The 17,201-nt window shown below is 40.8% G+C and overlaps 1 protein-coding gene and 1 long non-coding RNA gene across 2 annotated transcripts in view; both read left to right on the top strand.

The window, feature by feature from the left end:
- Positions 1-1,091: 1,091 nt before the first annotated feature.
- Positions 1,092-7,353, top strand: LOC122544144. Its single transcript, XR_006310276.1, has 3 exons — positions 1,092-1,122; positions 5,389-5,504; positions 7,321-7,353. It is a non-coding gene; the product is annotated as an uncharacterized LOC122544144 (long non-coding RNA).
- Positions 7,354-7,386: 33 nt separating this feature from the next.
- LOC122544125 overlaps positions 7,387-17,201 on the top strand; it is a 29,564-nt gene continuing 19,749 nt past the window's right edge. Inside the window, exons 1-5 of the mRNA XM_043683164.1 lie at positions 7,387-7,462; positions 9,805-9,920; positions 10,937-11,078; positions 12,723-12,835; positions 15,526-15,664. Coding sequence (XP_043539099.1) covers positions 7,387-7,462; positions 9,805-9,920; positions 10,937-11,078; positions 12,723-12,835; positions 15,526-15,664 — 586 coding nt within the window. The remainder of the gene's footprint in view (positions 7,463-9,804; positions 9,921-10,936; positions 11,079-12,722; positions 12,836-15,525; positions 15,665-17,201) is intronic.

The following is a 17,201-nucleotide window of genomic DNA, read 5'->3' as shown; positions in this document are numbered from 1 at the left end:
TATTCAGCTTATCGAACTGAAAAATAAGCCAGAGTCTCATGCTTGGAGCCAGCTGTACACATAATGAAGGCAAAAAAAAACAGTTACAAGATCAACTACGATGTATCCAATGCTATTTCCAGATAACTGATTCATGTGTCTCCTCCTGGCCCCTTTTGCCCAATTATCAAAAAGACAACATTCAAGGGAGAATTAAGAAATTTCCACAAAATAAAATCACCCTGAAACGATCTTTGAGAACAAAGCTATGACATAAGGATAGATAGGCGATTTCAAATTGAAAAGAACTTGCCCATGAATCTTCATCATGTTTTGAAAAATGTCAAAGACTTGGCAGTGATGTTGTAGAGAATATTAATGACTCAAGTCCAGTACTATGCTCCAGTTATGCATCTGGCATTTTTAAACATCGAAAATAGGCCTCTTCAGTCACACGTGGCAGACAGTTGCGTCCTTAAGAGAGGTCATTCCCGAAACTAGTGAGGGGAACAAATAAATTACCTGGAATTGTTAGGATTGAGAACATTTCAAAATCTCAGTTTGATAGACTACCTGCAAACGTTAATGTAAAGAGACAAATTGGATGCCTGAATTCAGGGAAACATGTAACATTAAAGTTGTTATTCCCACGCAACCTATAACCGCAGTCTATTGCTTATCTGACTATGCATTTTTTGCAGACTGTTCCTGCATATATTATTGGGTTGCAAAATAAGAGAATAATATGCATCTCTTCACAAATTAGACTAGGTGTAATTTGATGAACTGCACACAATTCTGAACGCCATATATTAGCAAGGTTTTAAACACAATTTGAAATTTCGATCTGCAGTATGGTTCATTTCTTTATTACCTGTCTAAACTCGATCAGGGGGATTTTCATTGTTATTGGGTGGGAACATGCAAAGCTGAACAAGTTCAGAAAATAAAGGTTTTGTCACAGATCATCTATTCAAATTTTGTTTGCTTAGCACCAAGAGGAAAATGCACATATGGAAACTATATTCTTTGGTGATAGTTCCAATGAGGATGCCAGCCCGACAAATAATATGTTTGAGGAGGTTCCTCTAGGACTGGAAGAAAATTGCGAGCATCCAAATGCCAGAAACACAAGTGGCCCTGGTGAGTTTTTATTTTCCAGTTGAAATCATATTTGCAGCAATGTGTACCATTTTATACAAATAAACTTCTTCTCAGGATTAGAAGGTATATCTGATATACAAATCAGACAATGCATTACGACCTAATGTTCCTCCAATGTGTTTGGCATGGAGTATTCTTTGAAAATGAATTGACAAAATATGGCAAACCTTGTGGGTGAAAGTCACAACAGTCCACCCGGAGCATAGGACTTCTTCCTTATTAAAAAAAAGGAGAGAGATGCTTTCTGGTGGATTAACCTCAGGGTCACTGCGCCTCAGATGAGGTTAGAGGTGTGGAAGAACAGACCTTTATAGCAATCTCAGCCAGTGTAAGAAATTACCACATTCCCTTGATGTCACTCTGTATCACAAACAATACATCCAGCCCCTCTCGGGTAGCGTCTAAGAGAATTTACAATGAGGTCAACCTGCACCTTTTCACACTATCTGTCTCATGAAAACTTCCTGAAGAATGAAAGCTTATTGGGCAAGGTACTGAGGGGATAACGTCTTAATTGAAAAAGTGTTTTGCACACTAGGTACGGGTCTGAGTGGGCTTGGCGCATTACAGAAGGAAGATGTACAGGAGACGTAGATTGGGAATCTACGTTGAAGAGGCTGGAGGATCTGAGCTAAAGAGAGAGGCTGAACAGGCTGGGGCTGTTTTCCCTGGAGCGACGAAGGCTGAGGGGTGACCTTATAGAGGTTTACAAAATTATGAGGGGCATGGATATGATAAATAGGCAAAGTCTTTTCATTGGGGTCGGGTAGTCCAGAACTAGAGGGCATAGGTTTAGGGTGAGAGGGGAAAGATATAAAAGAGACCTGTGAGGCAACTTTTTCACAGAGAGGGTGGTACGTGTATGGAATGTGCTGCCAGAGGATGTGGTGGAGGCTGGTACAATTGCAATATTTAAGAGACATTTGGATGGGTATATGAATAGGAAGGGTTTGGAAGGATATGGGCTGGGTGCCGGCAGGTCGGACAAGATTGGGTTGGGATATTTGGTCACATGGACGGGTTGGACCGAAGGGTCTGTTTCCATGCTGTACATCTCTTTGACTCTATGACTCTGAGTGGAGAGTTTAGAGTGGCAGTGGGTGAGGGGTATGGGATAGGTGGATGGCAGACATAAATGGACGATATATAGACATGTTGTGTGTCACCATTGCAGAAGAAGACTTCAAGCTGGTGAGTTAAAAAGAATCATCTGGGAATAGGAGAAAATAGACTTAAGAGGACTGTTTTATGCATTTAAGCTTTGTGCCAGATAAAAGCCAAAGAGACTGCGGATGCTGTAATTCAGAAAAAAAAACAGAAGTTGCTGGAAAATAATCATCAGTCTGACAGCCCCCGTAGAGTGAAATCTGAGTTTACTTTCTGGATATTTTACTCTTTCTCAAAACTGATGGTAGCTCGGAAATTGTCGTTTCTTCGCAGAAGATAGAGTGGTGGGAGGGTGTGAGAAGTAAAAGAGAATTTGGGTTAGAGTCCAAAGAGGGAGAAGAACAGCTGTACAGATAAAGGAGTGGATAGTCATCTGGTTGGGAGTGTTAATACTTATTAATAGGGACTGTTAGTTGCTAAAAATTGGTTGAATGTAATAACAGAATATGTCATTACAGACAGCGTTACACGGATTAGTTATTACAGACAGTGTTACACAAGGCCTGGTATTGGGGTAAGGTCATGGGAGAGCTCAAATCCTGAAGTTATTGAATTCAATATTGAGTCCAGAAGGCTGCAGAATTACTATGCTGAGGAAGGGCGACTATTCTGAATCCTTAACTCTATTTCTCTTCACAGATGCTGCCAGACCTACATGGTATTTCCAATAATTTCAATATTTATTTATTTTTTACAGCCTCTGCAGTTATTTTGGTTTTATTCCAATGGAAGTTTTCTGTTACCATATTGTAGTACGATTATTTATACACCTTTACACATGTGACAGTTCACCAATTTATATTTAGTAAGCTGAAGCAAAATCAATGACTTCAAATTGTATGTTTGGCAAGTAAAAGCCAAGGGTGTAGGTTTGCTTGCTGAGCTGTAGGTTTGATATCCAGACGTTTAATTACCTGGCTAGGTAACATCATCAGTGGTGAACTCCAAGTGAAGCGAAGCTGTTGTCTCCTGCTTTCTATTTATATCTTTCTCCTGGAGGGGGTTCCAGGGGTTTGTGGTGATGTCATTTCTTGTTCGTTTTCTGAGGGGTTGATAGATGGCATCTAGATCTATGTGTTTTTTATGGCGTTGTGGTTGGAATGCCAGGCCTCTAGGAATTCTCTGGCATGTCTTTCCTTAGCCTGTCCCAGGATCGATGTGTTGTCGCAGTCGAAATGGTCGGACTCCATTGAGAAAACCAATGCACTACTCGCAGACACCAACGTTTACCAAAAGGTGGCGCTAGACCCGACCACACAACTAGGAAACAAAATTACATATCTCCTCAGGAAATTACACAATTCCGGACAAACAAACAAGACGGAATTCCAGAAAATGAAACCCGACGGGACCAACACCCCACGATTCTACGGACTACCAAAAATCCATAAACCAGGAGCCTCCCTCAGACCCACAGTCTCACTACCCGGAACACCAAATACAGACTGGCCAAAGAACTACACGCAAGACTGAAGTACCTAGTAGAAGAGTCACAACACTCCATCCACTCCACCCAGGAATTCCTAAAAATCATCAAAAACACCAAAATAGATGAAGACGAAGCAATGATCTCATTCGACGTAACAGCACTGTTCACCTCCATCAATCTCGACTGAGCAAAGGAAACACTAGCCACACTTTTAGAAGAGACCATCACACACACACCAACCACCATCAATCATATTACCAACGAAAACATCATGAAACTAGTGGACCTGTGCCTCACCACACACTTCACTTTCACTTCACTACAAACAAACCAACGGCACACCCATGGGATCTCCGTTATCAGGATTCATAGCAGAAGCGGTAATGCAAAGGCTAGAACAAACAGCCCTACCAATTATCAAACCAAAAATCTGGGTTCGCTACTTAGATGACACCTTTCTGGACGTCACAGTAGAAAGAAATGATAAGGGAGAATTACAAACCTGCGTATACAGAAAACTGACAAACACTGACCAAATACTCAACTACACCAGCAACCATCCCAAAACACACAAACGAAGCTGTATCAGAACACTATTCCAACGAGCTACCACACACTGCAGCACAGATGAACTTCAAAAAACAGAGGAGAACCCCCTATACGACGTATTCAAGAAGAACGGATACTCAAAAAACGCAGTGCCCAGATTCCTCAAGAACAAACCATGACAAGCAGACCAAACACAGCCAGAAACCCTGACCACCTTACCAAACATCAGAGAAGTTTCAGAAATGACAGCCAGACTTCTGAAACCCCTCGGAATCCTAGTAGCACACAAACCCACCAACACTCTCAAACAAAAACTAACAAATTTAAAAGACACAGTACAACCCATGGACAAAACCAACGTCATCTACAAAATTCAATGCAAGGGCTGCCACAAACACTACGTAGGACAAACAGGAATAAAGTTAGCCACCAGGATACACGAACACCAGCTAGCAACAAAAAGACACTACCCTCCCTCCCTCGTAGCCCTACACACGGATGAAAAAAACCCCCACCATTTCAACTGGGACAACACATCTATCCTGGGACAGGCTAAGCAAAGACATGCCAGAGAATTCCTAGAGGCCTGGCACTCCAACCACAACGCCATAAACAAACACATAGATCTAGATGCCATCTATAAACCCCTCAGAAAACGAACAGGAAATTACATCACCACAAACCCCAGGAACCCCCTCCAGGAGAAAGATATAAATAGAAAGCAGGCGACAACAGCTTCGCTTCACTTGGAGGTCGCTACTGATGATGTTACCTAGCCAGGTAATTAAACGTCTGGATATCAAACCTACAGCTCAGCGAGCAAACCTACACCCTAAACCTCAACCTGAGCTACAAACCTTCACAAACCTTGCAAAACGTAAGAACAAAATAAGGAAATCATCAATTCGACAGATTTATTGTGGATGGCAAGAGGTTACAAAACAGATAAATAATTCTACATGTTTCTAATGAGCAATTGTACTTGACATTCGTTCGTACAGTTGTAAATTATGCATGTTCCAGTCGTTCAGAACTGTTGCCAATTAAAGATGCTAGTGCATTATATCTTGCAATGATGTGATGAATGTTTTATTTTATAGAGGGTGATAACAATGTAAATATGGCAACTTTGGCGACTGTGGCTGACGTTCAGCAATCCAAAGATGCAGCGTTACAGCAGGACAATACATTTAAAATTAAAGAAGATATGGACGAGGTCAGTGCAATTCCATTCTATCAGAATTCATTCACTTCAATTGAAGCTGAGTTTCGTTTGTCATAAATGGATCTTATCCAACAGTGGAACCCAACAGAAGTGTACTGTTTATTGTATTTACAGGGTCATCAAGTAGTCTCACAGTTCTTAGAAAATAAATATTTACAATGTTGCATTTTACATGAGAAGAAAGACCAAGACATTAAAAACCATGGACCAAGTACTGGGACATAAGATTAATTTTTTTGTCTTGTTGCCTCTAACTGACACAGATCTGATGGGCTGAATCGTCTTTTAATTGTTTTGGATAGATGTGCCGGATAGTTGGATTGGCCTGTTAAGAATAATTGCCCTGTAGTTAGGGTATGTTGGTTAGTGAGTTAACCATTGCAAAAACCAGAGGGTCTTTTGGGAATGTAGGGATTGGGGCGATGGATTTGGGTCTGGGTGGGATGCCCTTCTAAGTGTTAGGACAGACTCGATGGGCAGAAAAATCTCTTTCTGCAGTGTGGGATTCTATAATTCTAGATCTCTGAGACTCTATAACTACGAATTTCTTACGAACCTATGCATTATCCACGCAATTTCTACTTTCATGTCTCTCTTACCTGAAAACCGTGGTCATATTTCACTCCAGAGTAATGTGGCTGGCTCTCAAACTAAATGAATATTGGATCTTCTACCTATAGATGGCGTTATTGCATATTTTATCATATTCAATAGCAACAACTGTACAACAAGTTTTCAGAAATACCTCTTTTAGGCGAGAGCCTGGATATTATTAATGTAGATCTGACTTCCAATGATGTCCCATGAATTGCCAATGTTTTATTTCTGAGATAAGTGATAATAGCTCCAGTTGTTCTCTTTGTGATGTCAGAAATACGAAGTTACATACTGTTTGTCTCAGCAGGTGTCCAGGTGGTGATGGATCTTACCTATAATCAACACAACTGGGTCTGTCCAGTCCTCATCACCCCATCATTTGTATTTTTAACTTGCCCTCTCTATTGCAAGTCATATCAGCATCTTGCCTCCAAGGACGAATTGTTGTATTGCATATTATTTTCTAGTTAATGTGCAATTCTTTCAATTTTGACAATCACTCTGTGCTTTCCATTTGTGCTCTTCACTTCTTTACATTGGAATATTTCTCCCTATATTTACTAAACTGATATTTTATTCCGACACTTCTGATGTGAAATATATCTGTTCCTCCTGAATTTTTACTCATCAGTTGCACATTAAGCACATTGTTTTGTTGTTCAGGGATTCCTAGAGATTTCTAAAGTCAATCGCCATATCAGACAAGTGAAGTGATCTTGCTGTCTCTCCTGTCAATGAATCGAGATGTAAGGTCAAATGCTTTAGAGTGATTTATTATCCTTAATTCGGCATTTACAACCTATTTCAGTCAAAAGGAAGTAACTGTGGTGTAAACCTTCTGGCGCGAATCAAATTAATCATTTTTAATCTTAGAATCCCCACAGTGCAAATTGACACCATGCAGCCCATCAGAACAACATTTCCCCCATGAGCATACAACAACACGATCTTCATTTTAATCGTGGTTAATCTACCTAGCCAATTACTCCCTGGACATTCGCAGAAAATTGACATGGACAATCTACATCTTTGGACTGTGGGAAGAAAGCCATCGAAACCAACGGAGAAATGGGGAGAATTTGCAAAATTATCACAGACAGTCCCCGAGAGCTGATACCAAATCCAGATCCCTCACTCTGTGCATTGCAGATTCAGAATAGGTAAGGAATTGTCATTCCCTTGCTAACAAATTGTATTCTTGCTCAAACAGAACAAAGAGGAAAATGCTATGACTGATATATTACGGTGTAAGGACAATTGCAATGACATTAAACCCATGACTGAAACGAATTCAGAATCAGCTCGACAACCACATCCAAATGGAGAGCATGAAAAAGGCAAAGATGTTTCTGGTGAGATTATTTTATTTCCTGCAATGGATATGACTTTTATTTACTCATTCATAGGGTGTGGGCAACCCATTCGGGATTATCTTTTATTGTCAATTACTCTGCCTCCGCTGGATCTGTTTCTGGGATCACCAATTCCAACTAAGTGAGTCCCATATGACCTCCTTCTTCCACGACTGCAACTTTCCTTCCCACCTGGTTGGTGATGCCCTCCAGCGCATCTCCTCCACTTCACGCACCACCGCCCTTGGACACCACCCCTCCTAAAACGCAAGGACAGAACACTCCTAGTCTTCACCTTCCATCCCAACAACATCCGCATACAACGCATCATCCTTCACCACTTCCACCACCTCCAAACAGACCGCACCTCGAGAGATATATTTGACTCCCCAACCCTGTCAGCATTCCGAACAGACCATTCCATCTGCAACTCTCTCGCCAGGTCCATATCCCCCACCAGCCTACCACACTCCTTGCACCACAGGAAGTGTAAAATCTGCGCCCACACCACTCCCATCACCTCGATCCAAGGCCTGAAGGGATCATTCCGCATCCATCACAACTGTACCAGCACCTCTACCAACGTCATTTACTGCATCTGTTGCCATCCGATGTGGTATCCTCTACATCAGGAAGACAGGATGCCTTCTTGCGGGTTGTTTCCGAGAACATCTCCGGGACATCGGCAGTCAACTTTCCCACCGTCCTTGTCTGGACGTGTCAACCTATCCTCCCTCACTGTCAAGGACATTCAGGTCCTGGGACAAACTGTTTCCATGCGACATCTGGAGGAGGAACTCCTCTTTTTCTGCCTTGGGACTCTGCAACTACACGGGATAAATGAGGATTTAAAAAAAGCTTCCTCGTTTCTCCTCTCCCCTCATTATCCCAGTCTCAAATCTCCAACTCGGCAGTGTCCCCTGGACCCGTCCATCACTCATCTTCTGACCTATCACCTTTACAATCACCATCTCCACCTGACACTTCTTCAGTTATCTTTCACCAGCCCCACCCCATCCCATTTAACTCTCAGCACCGACCCACAAGCCCCATTTATAATGAATGGTTTACGGCTGAAGCATTGATTCTCCTACCTCTCGGACGCTGCCTGCTCTGCTGTGCTTTTCCAACACTACATTCTCGACCCTAATTGCCTAGGGGGCAATCAAGAGTCCAACATATTGCTGTGTGCCTGGAGTTGTAGGCAGATCAGGCCATATAGGTTTGACCGTGTCGGTGCCTAAAGGACGCTACTGAAACAAATGGATTTATCTGATAGTTGACAAATGTTTCATAATCATCATTTTGCTCTCAATTCCAGATTTACACTTATTTATTTAGAATGTAGTGGAAGCAGGAGACGGTAGAGTTGGGGGAATAGGCATTCTGCTGCAGCTGAAAGTTAGAATTCAGAGTTTGTGCTACATGCTTAGTTTGAGGATTGGAGCTATTTGTTCAAACTGGAAATGAACGAGGGAACTATTTGCGGTTAACGCGGGTTGTAACAAAAGAAGAGAAGCTGATAAAGAGCTTATTCTTACGAACATAATGCCATAAAAAAACAGAGCAGAACTAGACTATTCGTTATACCGTGTCTGCTCTACTATTTTTCCATGGCTGATATGCTTCTCAAACCTGTTCTCCTGCCTTCTCCCTGTAACCCTTGATTCATTTACTTTAAAAAAACCTGTCGATATCGACCTAAAAGACAATCAATGACAGCAAGGACAGAAAACTCGGAAGTTTTGTAATACTTCCCTTAATTGAGAGGTTTCTGGGAATCAGTGTTGAAAGTTAATCTTACTTCTCATTGTTATTACGTAGTATTAGACTGGGTGAACTAAGAAGTAAAAATCCAAATATAAACGTATTGTTTGTGGATCATCGACCAAGAGTAGTGATGCAAATCAAAGCACATTTGTTGAAATTACTCATCAATGTGACAGAGGAGCACAGGAATACAGGGGGATCAGAATGTACATTAATTCTGGAAACAATTAAGTAACATTGATGTTAAGTCGGGTAAATTCCTCGAATGAATGCAAAGTATGTTGAAGGAACTAACCAGGGATGCATGTTTTAGATTTCGTGTAGAACTGTAAAATGGCTGGATAATCATTTTGTTACGAAGGGAATCACTAGTGAAGGGTTGATAATAATTTCAAAAGTAAAACACAAAAGGTATCACGTTCGTGAAAAATGTACTCCATTATTTTTAGCCCAATTAAGCCCCAAAGGAAAAGAAGTTTTCTCTGCGTGTGGTTTAATTCATTTTTATATTTCAAATTTTCAATGCATTGAATTTGCGATGTTCTAATCACGTTTTGTTTTGCATTTCCTAGTGAACGATAATGAAGAAGATGCAAATTTGTCAACAGGAGCTGACATTCCACAATCTAAAGATGCAGAGCAACAGCAAAACAATCCATTGGAAATTAGTACAGAAGATGTGTGTAAGGTCAGTGTAAATCCACTCCGTCAAAATTCACTCACCTTGAAGAAATCGTACTTCCTCTGTCATAAATAGATCTTAACTGATGTTTGAATTTGACCAAAAGTATATTGTTTCTTGTATTTCGAGGACCAGCAATTTCTATAACGAGCCAAAAAGTAATTCCCATCCAATGAAAGATTCTATTTGAGAAGACAGACCAAGCAGTAAAGGCTGGGGCCCAAGTGCTTGCAAATACCATTAAAATAGCGAGCTGGTTATCTCTGCATAAACGGTGTGCAATTCAGTTAGATAGGCAATGCCAAAAATGCTCCGTAGAGTTAAGCGGTGTGTTGGTTAGGTGGAGTTACTGGTAAAATCCCAATGCAGTTTTGGGGTTGTGGTGGTTTGGGTCTGGGTGGGATGCCATTCTGAGATTTGGTGCAGACGAAATGGGGCGAATGCCTTCTTTCTGAATTGCAGGGATCTCTATTATTTCAGATCTCTATGATGGAAAGAGAGCATTTTAGTCCTGACCTATCATTTTTCCCACGCAATTTACGCATCAACTTGGCATCAAGATGGAAAAGCAAATATTTTAAAGATTATTTTTTTCTTTTTATGTTGACATTTAAAGACTCTTTCAGTTAAAGGGAGATAAACGTGTTGTAAACTTTATGGCATTTGTCAAATTAATAATTCAGAATCATCGAATCCTAAAAATGAAAATAGATGCAATTCAGCCCATCTAAAGAACATTGAAACCAGGAGCAGAACCCCACTCTCTCCTCATATTTATGGTGGGTAAACTACCTCGCTTATACATCCCTACACATCCATGGAAATTTGCCAATCCATGTCTTTGGACTGTGGGAGGAAAGCAGATGAAACCCATGCAGGCACAGGTAGAATGTGCAAGCTCCACTCAGACAGTCCCGCAGAGTTGGTATCAAACACGTGTCCCTGACTCTCTGCCTTGTGACTACAGAATAGATGAGGCATTGTCATTCCCTTGTTAACAAAGTGTAATCTTGCTCAAACAGAACAAAGAGGAAGATGGAGTGACTGAAACGCTATGCTCTAAGGACAACGCCAATGACATTAACACCACGGATACAGCGAATGCATATTCAACTCCACAACTCCATCCAAATGGAGCCCATGAAAATGGCGAAAATGTTTCTGGTGGGGTTACATTTATTTCCTCCAATGGATATGAGTCATGCAAGATAATCAGAGGGTTAGATAGGGTGGACAGGGAGAGCCTTTTTCCAAGTATGGGGACGGCAAACACGAGGGGACACAACTTTAAATTGAGAGGAGATAGGTATAAGACAGATGTCAGAGGTATGTTCTTTCCTCAGAGAGTAGTAAAGGTATGGAATGCTTTGCCTGCATCGGTAGTAGATTCGCCAAGTTTAAGTGCATTTAAATCGTCATTGGACGGCAAATTGACGTACATGGAAGAGTGTAGGTGGGATGGGCTTCAGATTAGTATGACAGGGAGGTGCAACATCGAGGGCCGAAGGGTCTTTACTGCGCTGTAATGTTCTATGTTTATTTATTCATGGGATGTGGGTACCCTAGTCTGGACCAGCCTTTATTGTTTGTGCATAATTGCCCAGAGGGCAATCAAGAATCCACCATATTGCTATGGGTCTGGAGTCAAAAGCAGAGCAGACCAGGTAAGGATAGCAGTTTCCTTCCTGAAATGACGTCACTGAACCAAATGGATTTACGTGATATTCGACAACGGTTTCATGGTTATTGTTAAACTTTTAAGTCGAGATTTTGTTTATGGAATTGGAATGTAGTGTGGGTAGGAGTCGACAGAGTTAGGGGAATAGACATTTTGCTGCAGCTGACAGTGAGAATTCAGAGGCTGAGCTTCCTGCTCCGTTTCAGAATTGGAGCGGTTATTCAGTTTCAGAATTGGAACGGTTATTCAGACTGGAAATGAACGTGTAGTAGAAGCAAAGGGATCTACTTGTTGTGTTTAACTTCGGAGGTAACAAAAGAAGAGAAGCAAATGAAGGCGGTTCCTCTTACCATCATAATACAATAGCATATAGGAGCAGAATTAGACCATTCTGTAAACTGTGTCTGCTGTACTATTCCTTCATGGCTGATATGTTTCTCAACCCCATTTTCCTGCCTTCTCCTTGTCACACTTGATTCCATGACTGAAGAAGCTATTGATGTCGGTCTGAAGGACACTCAATGACAGCAAAGACAGGAAAGAGGGATAGAGTGGTGTAACAGCTTTCTGAATTCAAAGTTTCACAGTAACCAGTGCTGAAAGTGAAATTCTTTTCTCAATATTATTACCTAGAATTGAATTGGGGAACGAAGAAATAAAAATTATTATGAAAACTTATTGCTTGTGGACTACTGAGCAAGAAGAGTGATGCAAATCAAGCACAAATTTTGAACTTTTACATCAATGTGAAGAGTATTACAGCAAAAAGGGAGATCTGAATGTGCACTTGTTCTGTGTATAATTAAGTAGCATTGATGTTGGGTTGGACAACCAATTCGAATGTATGCAAAATTTACTTAAGGAACTAATTAGAGAATGGAGTTTTCATATCTAGCATAAAACTGTAAAATTGTTAATTAATAATTTCCTTGTGATGGGAATGAAGAGTGAAGGGTTGAAACTAATATCACAGGTAAAACAAAAAAAAAGTTATCACGTTAGTGAGAAAATGTATTCCATTATATCCCACACATTGAAGCCCCAAAACAAAAGATGTAGCCTCTCCTTGGGTTTATTATATTGCACCTTTGCATTTTTCACTGAAGTCATTACTATTTTGCATTTTCTAGAGAGTAATGGAGAAGGTGTACCTTTGTCAACAGAAGCTGGCATTCAACAATCCAGAGATGCAGAGCTACAACAGGACAAACTACTGGAAGTTAGTAAAAAAGATGTGGACAAGGTTAGTGTAAATTATTTCGATTAGAATTCACTTACTCTGAAAGAATTTGAGGTTCCTTTGTCCTGATTTTTTTCTGGTAATTCCAGGTTCATGAGTTTGCATTATGATTCATATAAACTTATTGCTATCCAATATACGATTTTATTTGAGAAGAAGGGACAAGGCAGGCAAGACTCTCGGCCAAGTGCTGGCAAATAGGACTACAATAGTTAGATGGCTGTTTCTGGGCAGCAGGGCATGATGGGCCAAAGGACCTATCTTGTCTTCTGCAAAGCAGTGCAGCTTAGGTGGATAGGCCGTGCTTAAAAAAGTACCGCCTAATGTACAAGAATATGTGATCAGGTTTGTTAACTTTGATAAAATCCAAGTGATGTTTCGGAGTTGTGGTGAAGGTGGTCTTGGGTGGGATGCCATTTGGAGAGTTCGTGCCGACTCTTTGGGCCGAATGGCCTGTTTCCGCACTGCTGGGATTCAATGATTTGAGGTCTCTATGATTCAACAACAGCTTGATGTAACCAGTCTGATGCATTTCACATGCACTTTCATCATCAAGGTGGCAATGGAGATGGTGTCGTTAGCCAGTACATCTCCGCTATGACTGACTGTTATTTCTCTGTTCCTCTTTTTAATGCTTTCTCTTTCCTTTTCGTTTTGCTTTCTTTTACTCACCCTCCTGTCTTGATCTTTGATGGTAATAGCAGCAGTGAGTGAGACAGTGAGTGAGCCCACTGTGAACTCAATTGACTCATTTCTTACTTTCCATGGAGTGTGCATGAAATCTAGCATTGGAATCGGTGACTGCTTGTTAGCAGCGGTTACATCGACCACGGTAAGACCAAGAACGAAAGGAAGCCGCTGTGGGTTGCTGACTTTGTCGCTGGTTGGTTCTGGCACTGGTGGCGAAGCTGTGGGAGAAGGGCATTATGGACACATCAGTGAGGTTGGCACAGCAGCAAGAGATGACAGGCTGATGTTGTTGGGAACGTCGTAGTTGTCAGCGAGATTGTGTGAGCAGAATCAGCCCCGCGGCAAAAGATGCTGCTTGAAGATTGGTGCCTTATATATTAGTTGGTTCCAGTGTCGATGGTAGCAAAATGTTGGAGGAAGGACGGTTTTGCGGGCGTCAGTGATAATACGCTGGCTCAGGACGGATGAACACACTTTAGACCATGCTTATTTTGTTGTTAATTTTCCTTATTCTTCTAACTATTCAAAATGGTGTATGACCGGGGCAACAGTGGGAGAGCTTTCGAATTTTTATTTTACTGTTTCCTCTCTGTCCAGTACACGTGATAATAAAATTATTCATTCGTTCAATTCCCACTTCTAAGTATTTTTTCAGACGAAAATCGAGGAATACTTTTAGCTCAGAATAATGTCAGTGGCTTCCAAAGGAAGTAAATATTGCATCTGTTACACTTCGATAGTGTTAGCGCATAATCTTACATATCAATGAACCAAAAAGCAATCCACTTCAGAATGTACAAATTCCACTTTCATATGCGTGCTTGAATATAATTAATGTCGATCTGATTTCCAATGATGTCACATTAATCCTCAAAGTTTCATTTCTGAGATAACCGATACAAACTCCAGTTCTCCCCTATGTGACATAAGATATAATAAAAAAAAGTTATATTCTGGCTGTCTGAACTGCTGTCCGCTTGGCGATCGACCTTACCCACATTTAAAACATCTAACTCAGACATCCCCTGATAACCTCGACTTTTGGACTTGAAACTCTTCCTCCGTCTTGCACATCATATCGGCATCCTTGCCTCTGAGAACAAATGTTATTCTCTGGTCAGCACCAAGTTGGCTCAATATTGTCAACCTTTCTACGCCTTCCATTTGTGCTCTTCACATCTTTATTCTGAGACATCGCTCCTCACTTGTATTCAAACAAAGGATTAGTCAAATTGATATGAGATGAAATATATCTGTGCCTTCTGCATTTGTACGCGTCAGTAACATGTCTAGCATCTACTTTTGCCAGGCAGGGATTCCTTAAGATTTCTACAGTTAATGGCCATATCACACATTGAGATCTTGTTAACGTCTGTCATTACAATCACGCAAAATGTAAAAGCAAGTATTTGTGGAGAATTGTTCTCCTTAATTTGACATTTAAAGGCAGTTTCAGTCACAGGGAAGTAAACATAATGCAACTCATTGGGCATTTGTCAAATTAATTAGTTAGAATCAGAGAAACCTCATCATGCAAGTTCGCCATTCACCCAATTTGAAAAATATTTCATCCAGGAGAACCACTTCACCCTTATGTGTATGGGTAATATATCTGGCCTGTACATCCATGGCCATCTGGGCAACTTGCTGTGGCCATTCGACCAAACCTGCAAATCTTTGGACTATGCGAGAAAACCCTCACAGGCACAGGGAGAATCGTATTCTCATAGATTATCAGCAGTGTGGAAACAGGTCCTTTCTCCAAACAAGTGCACACCAACTCTCCTAAGAGTAATCTACCCAGACCCATTCCGCTACCCAATTATGCTACATTACCCCGACTAATGCGCCGAACCTACAAATCCACAGAATGTGCAAACTCCACACAGATATTCACCAGAGCAGATATCAAAACCCAGTTCCCTTGCTCTGTTTATTGTCAATACAGAATATGTAAGGAAATGTCACTCCCTTGCTGATGATTTACAATCTTGCTCTAACAGAACAAAGAGAAACATATTGTGTCTGAAACACCGGACATTTGCAATGAAATTAAATCCAGGAATTCCATGAATGGATATTCAGCTCCACAACCCCATTCAAATGGAGACCATGAAAACAGCATACATGCACAAGCATTCGGTGAGATCACTTTTATTTCATAGTACGGATATTCTTTACACATTCATGTAATGTGGGCTGTATCACTCTTTAAGGCTGATGTCTAATTGCCCAGAGACCAGTAAAAGATCCACCCATGTTCGGTCTAAATTAAATTACATCGACTTTGGGAAACCAAATTCTTCAATTATATGCAAAAAGCACTGAAGGTACGAACTGGGGAATTGATTTTCATGTGTAATATTGAAATATGCAGAATGATAAGTTAGTTATATTAACGCGATAGAACAGATAAAAAACACCACCAAAAGGAATTCGAACGAGAAAAACATGGAAAGTATCAGGTTTTTGAAAAATGTAATAAGTTGTGCCCAGACATAAACACCAAAGCAGGGGAAGTATTTGATGCTATTTCATTTTGGTTTCAAACCTTTTTATTCTTCCTGAAGAATTTTCTGATCTGCATGGAGATGTCTTGGATCCAAAACCGAATGAGGAATTCTGAAATACTGTAACAGTCTAAGCAATTTTTTTTCTCATAAAAGGGAGGACCAACATTGTATAAATATGCAAACTCCTTTTAAACAATTGGAGGATGAGCTGCAGTTTTGCAGAGAGGGATAGTCTAAAACTATTATCCCATTGTTCTCAAATACAAAACCTCAGAACGAAATGGTCCCTATGAAGATTACCCCTGCAAGTCCTCGGCCACTCAGGAATCCAGATCCAACTGTTCTTCAGCAAGAGGAGAAAACTACAATCAGCGTTCCCAGGGGTAACGCGCGCCCAAATGGAATTAACAGTTTTTTTTTAGACATAACAGAGAAAATAACGGGTCCTGGAGCAGATGAGAACAGTGACCATGCACCCAGCCCGATGACACATTCTTTTTAATTAATCCACGTAAATTAAAGATTTAATTACGTCCAGGGAACAACTATCATAGTGCTCATTCTCCTTTACTTTATTTGCTGTCACCTCCCCCCCCCCCCCCCCCCCCCCCCCAGTGTGAGAATGTTAATATTGTTATATCAGGAATGCAGGCATGCTGTGATATTTACAATTTATTATTCATTCACTTATCTGAAGAAAGAGGTTACATAAAATCCTGATTTACTGTTGTAGTTTTCTTTGATAAAATAATTGAATCATTTTGGCCGTTGGCTCGTTTTCGATAAAACTAGCCTCGTGTCTTTTTGAATCATTCCGACATTTTCAGAACAACGTGCCGTTACATTTGTACAGTCACTGACCAGACACGTTACCGTTTGTATATTCTCATCACTCTCGTAGCACACACTAATACCAATCTGTCAGCATGAAAATGACCTGTTTGCCCACGATCATTTTCTTGTGCTTTATCAATCCTCTCATCAAGTCTCATTTTCCCATCACCATCTAGGCTCACTGACGTCCTTTTTAGGTTTCTTCATTACACAGACCCCGTACACTGCTTATGAACAGAAAAATGATTCACTCCCATCTGATACTGTAAAGATCATTTGTGACTCAGGGTCAACATACAGTAACAGAGGAGTAAAGGAATCTTGGGGGGTCT

The sequence above is a fragment of the Chiloscyllium plagiosum genome, chromosome 46 (assembly GCF_004010195.1).
Source record: "Chiloscyllium plagiosum isolate BGI_BamShark_2017 chromosome 46, ASM401019v2, whole genome shotgun sequence".
In the NCBI taxonomy this organism is placed as follows: domain Eukaryota; kingdom Metazoa; phylum Chordata; class Chondrichthyes; order Orectolobiformes; family Hemiscylliidae; genus Chiloscyllium; species Chiloscyllium plagiosum.
Note: the sequence above shows the minus strand (reverse complement) of the source record. Positions and strands in the feature narration are given on the sequence as shown.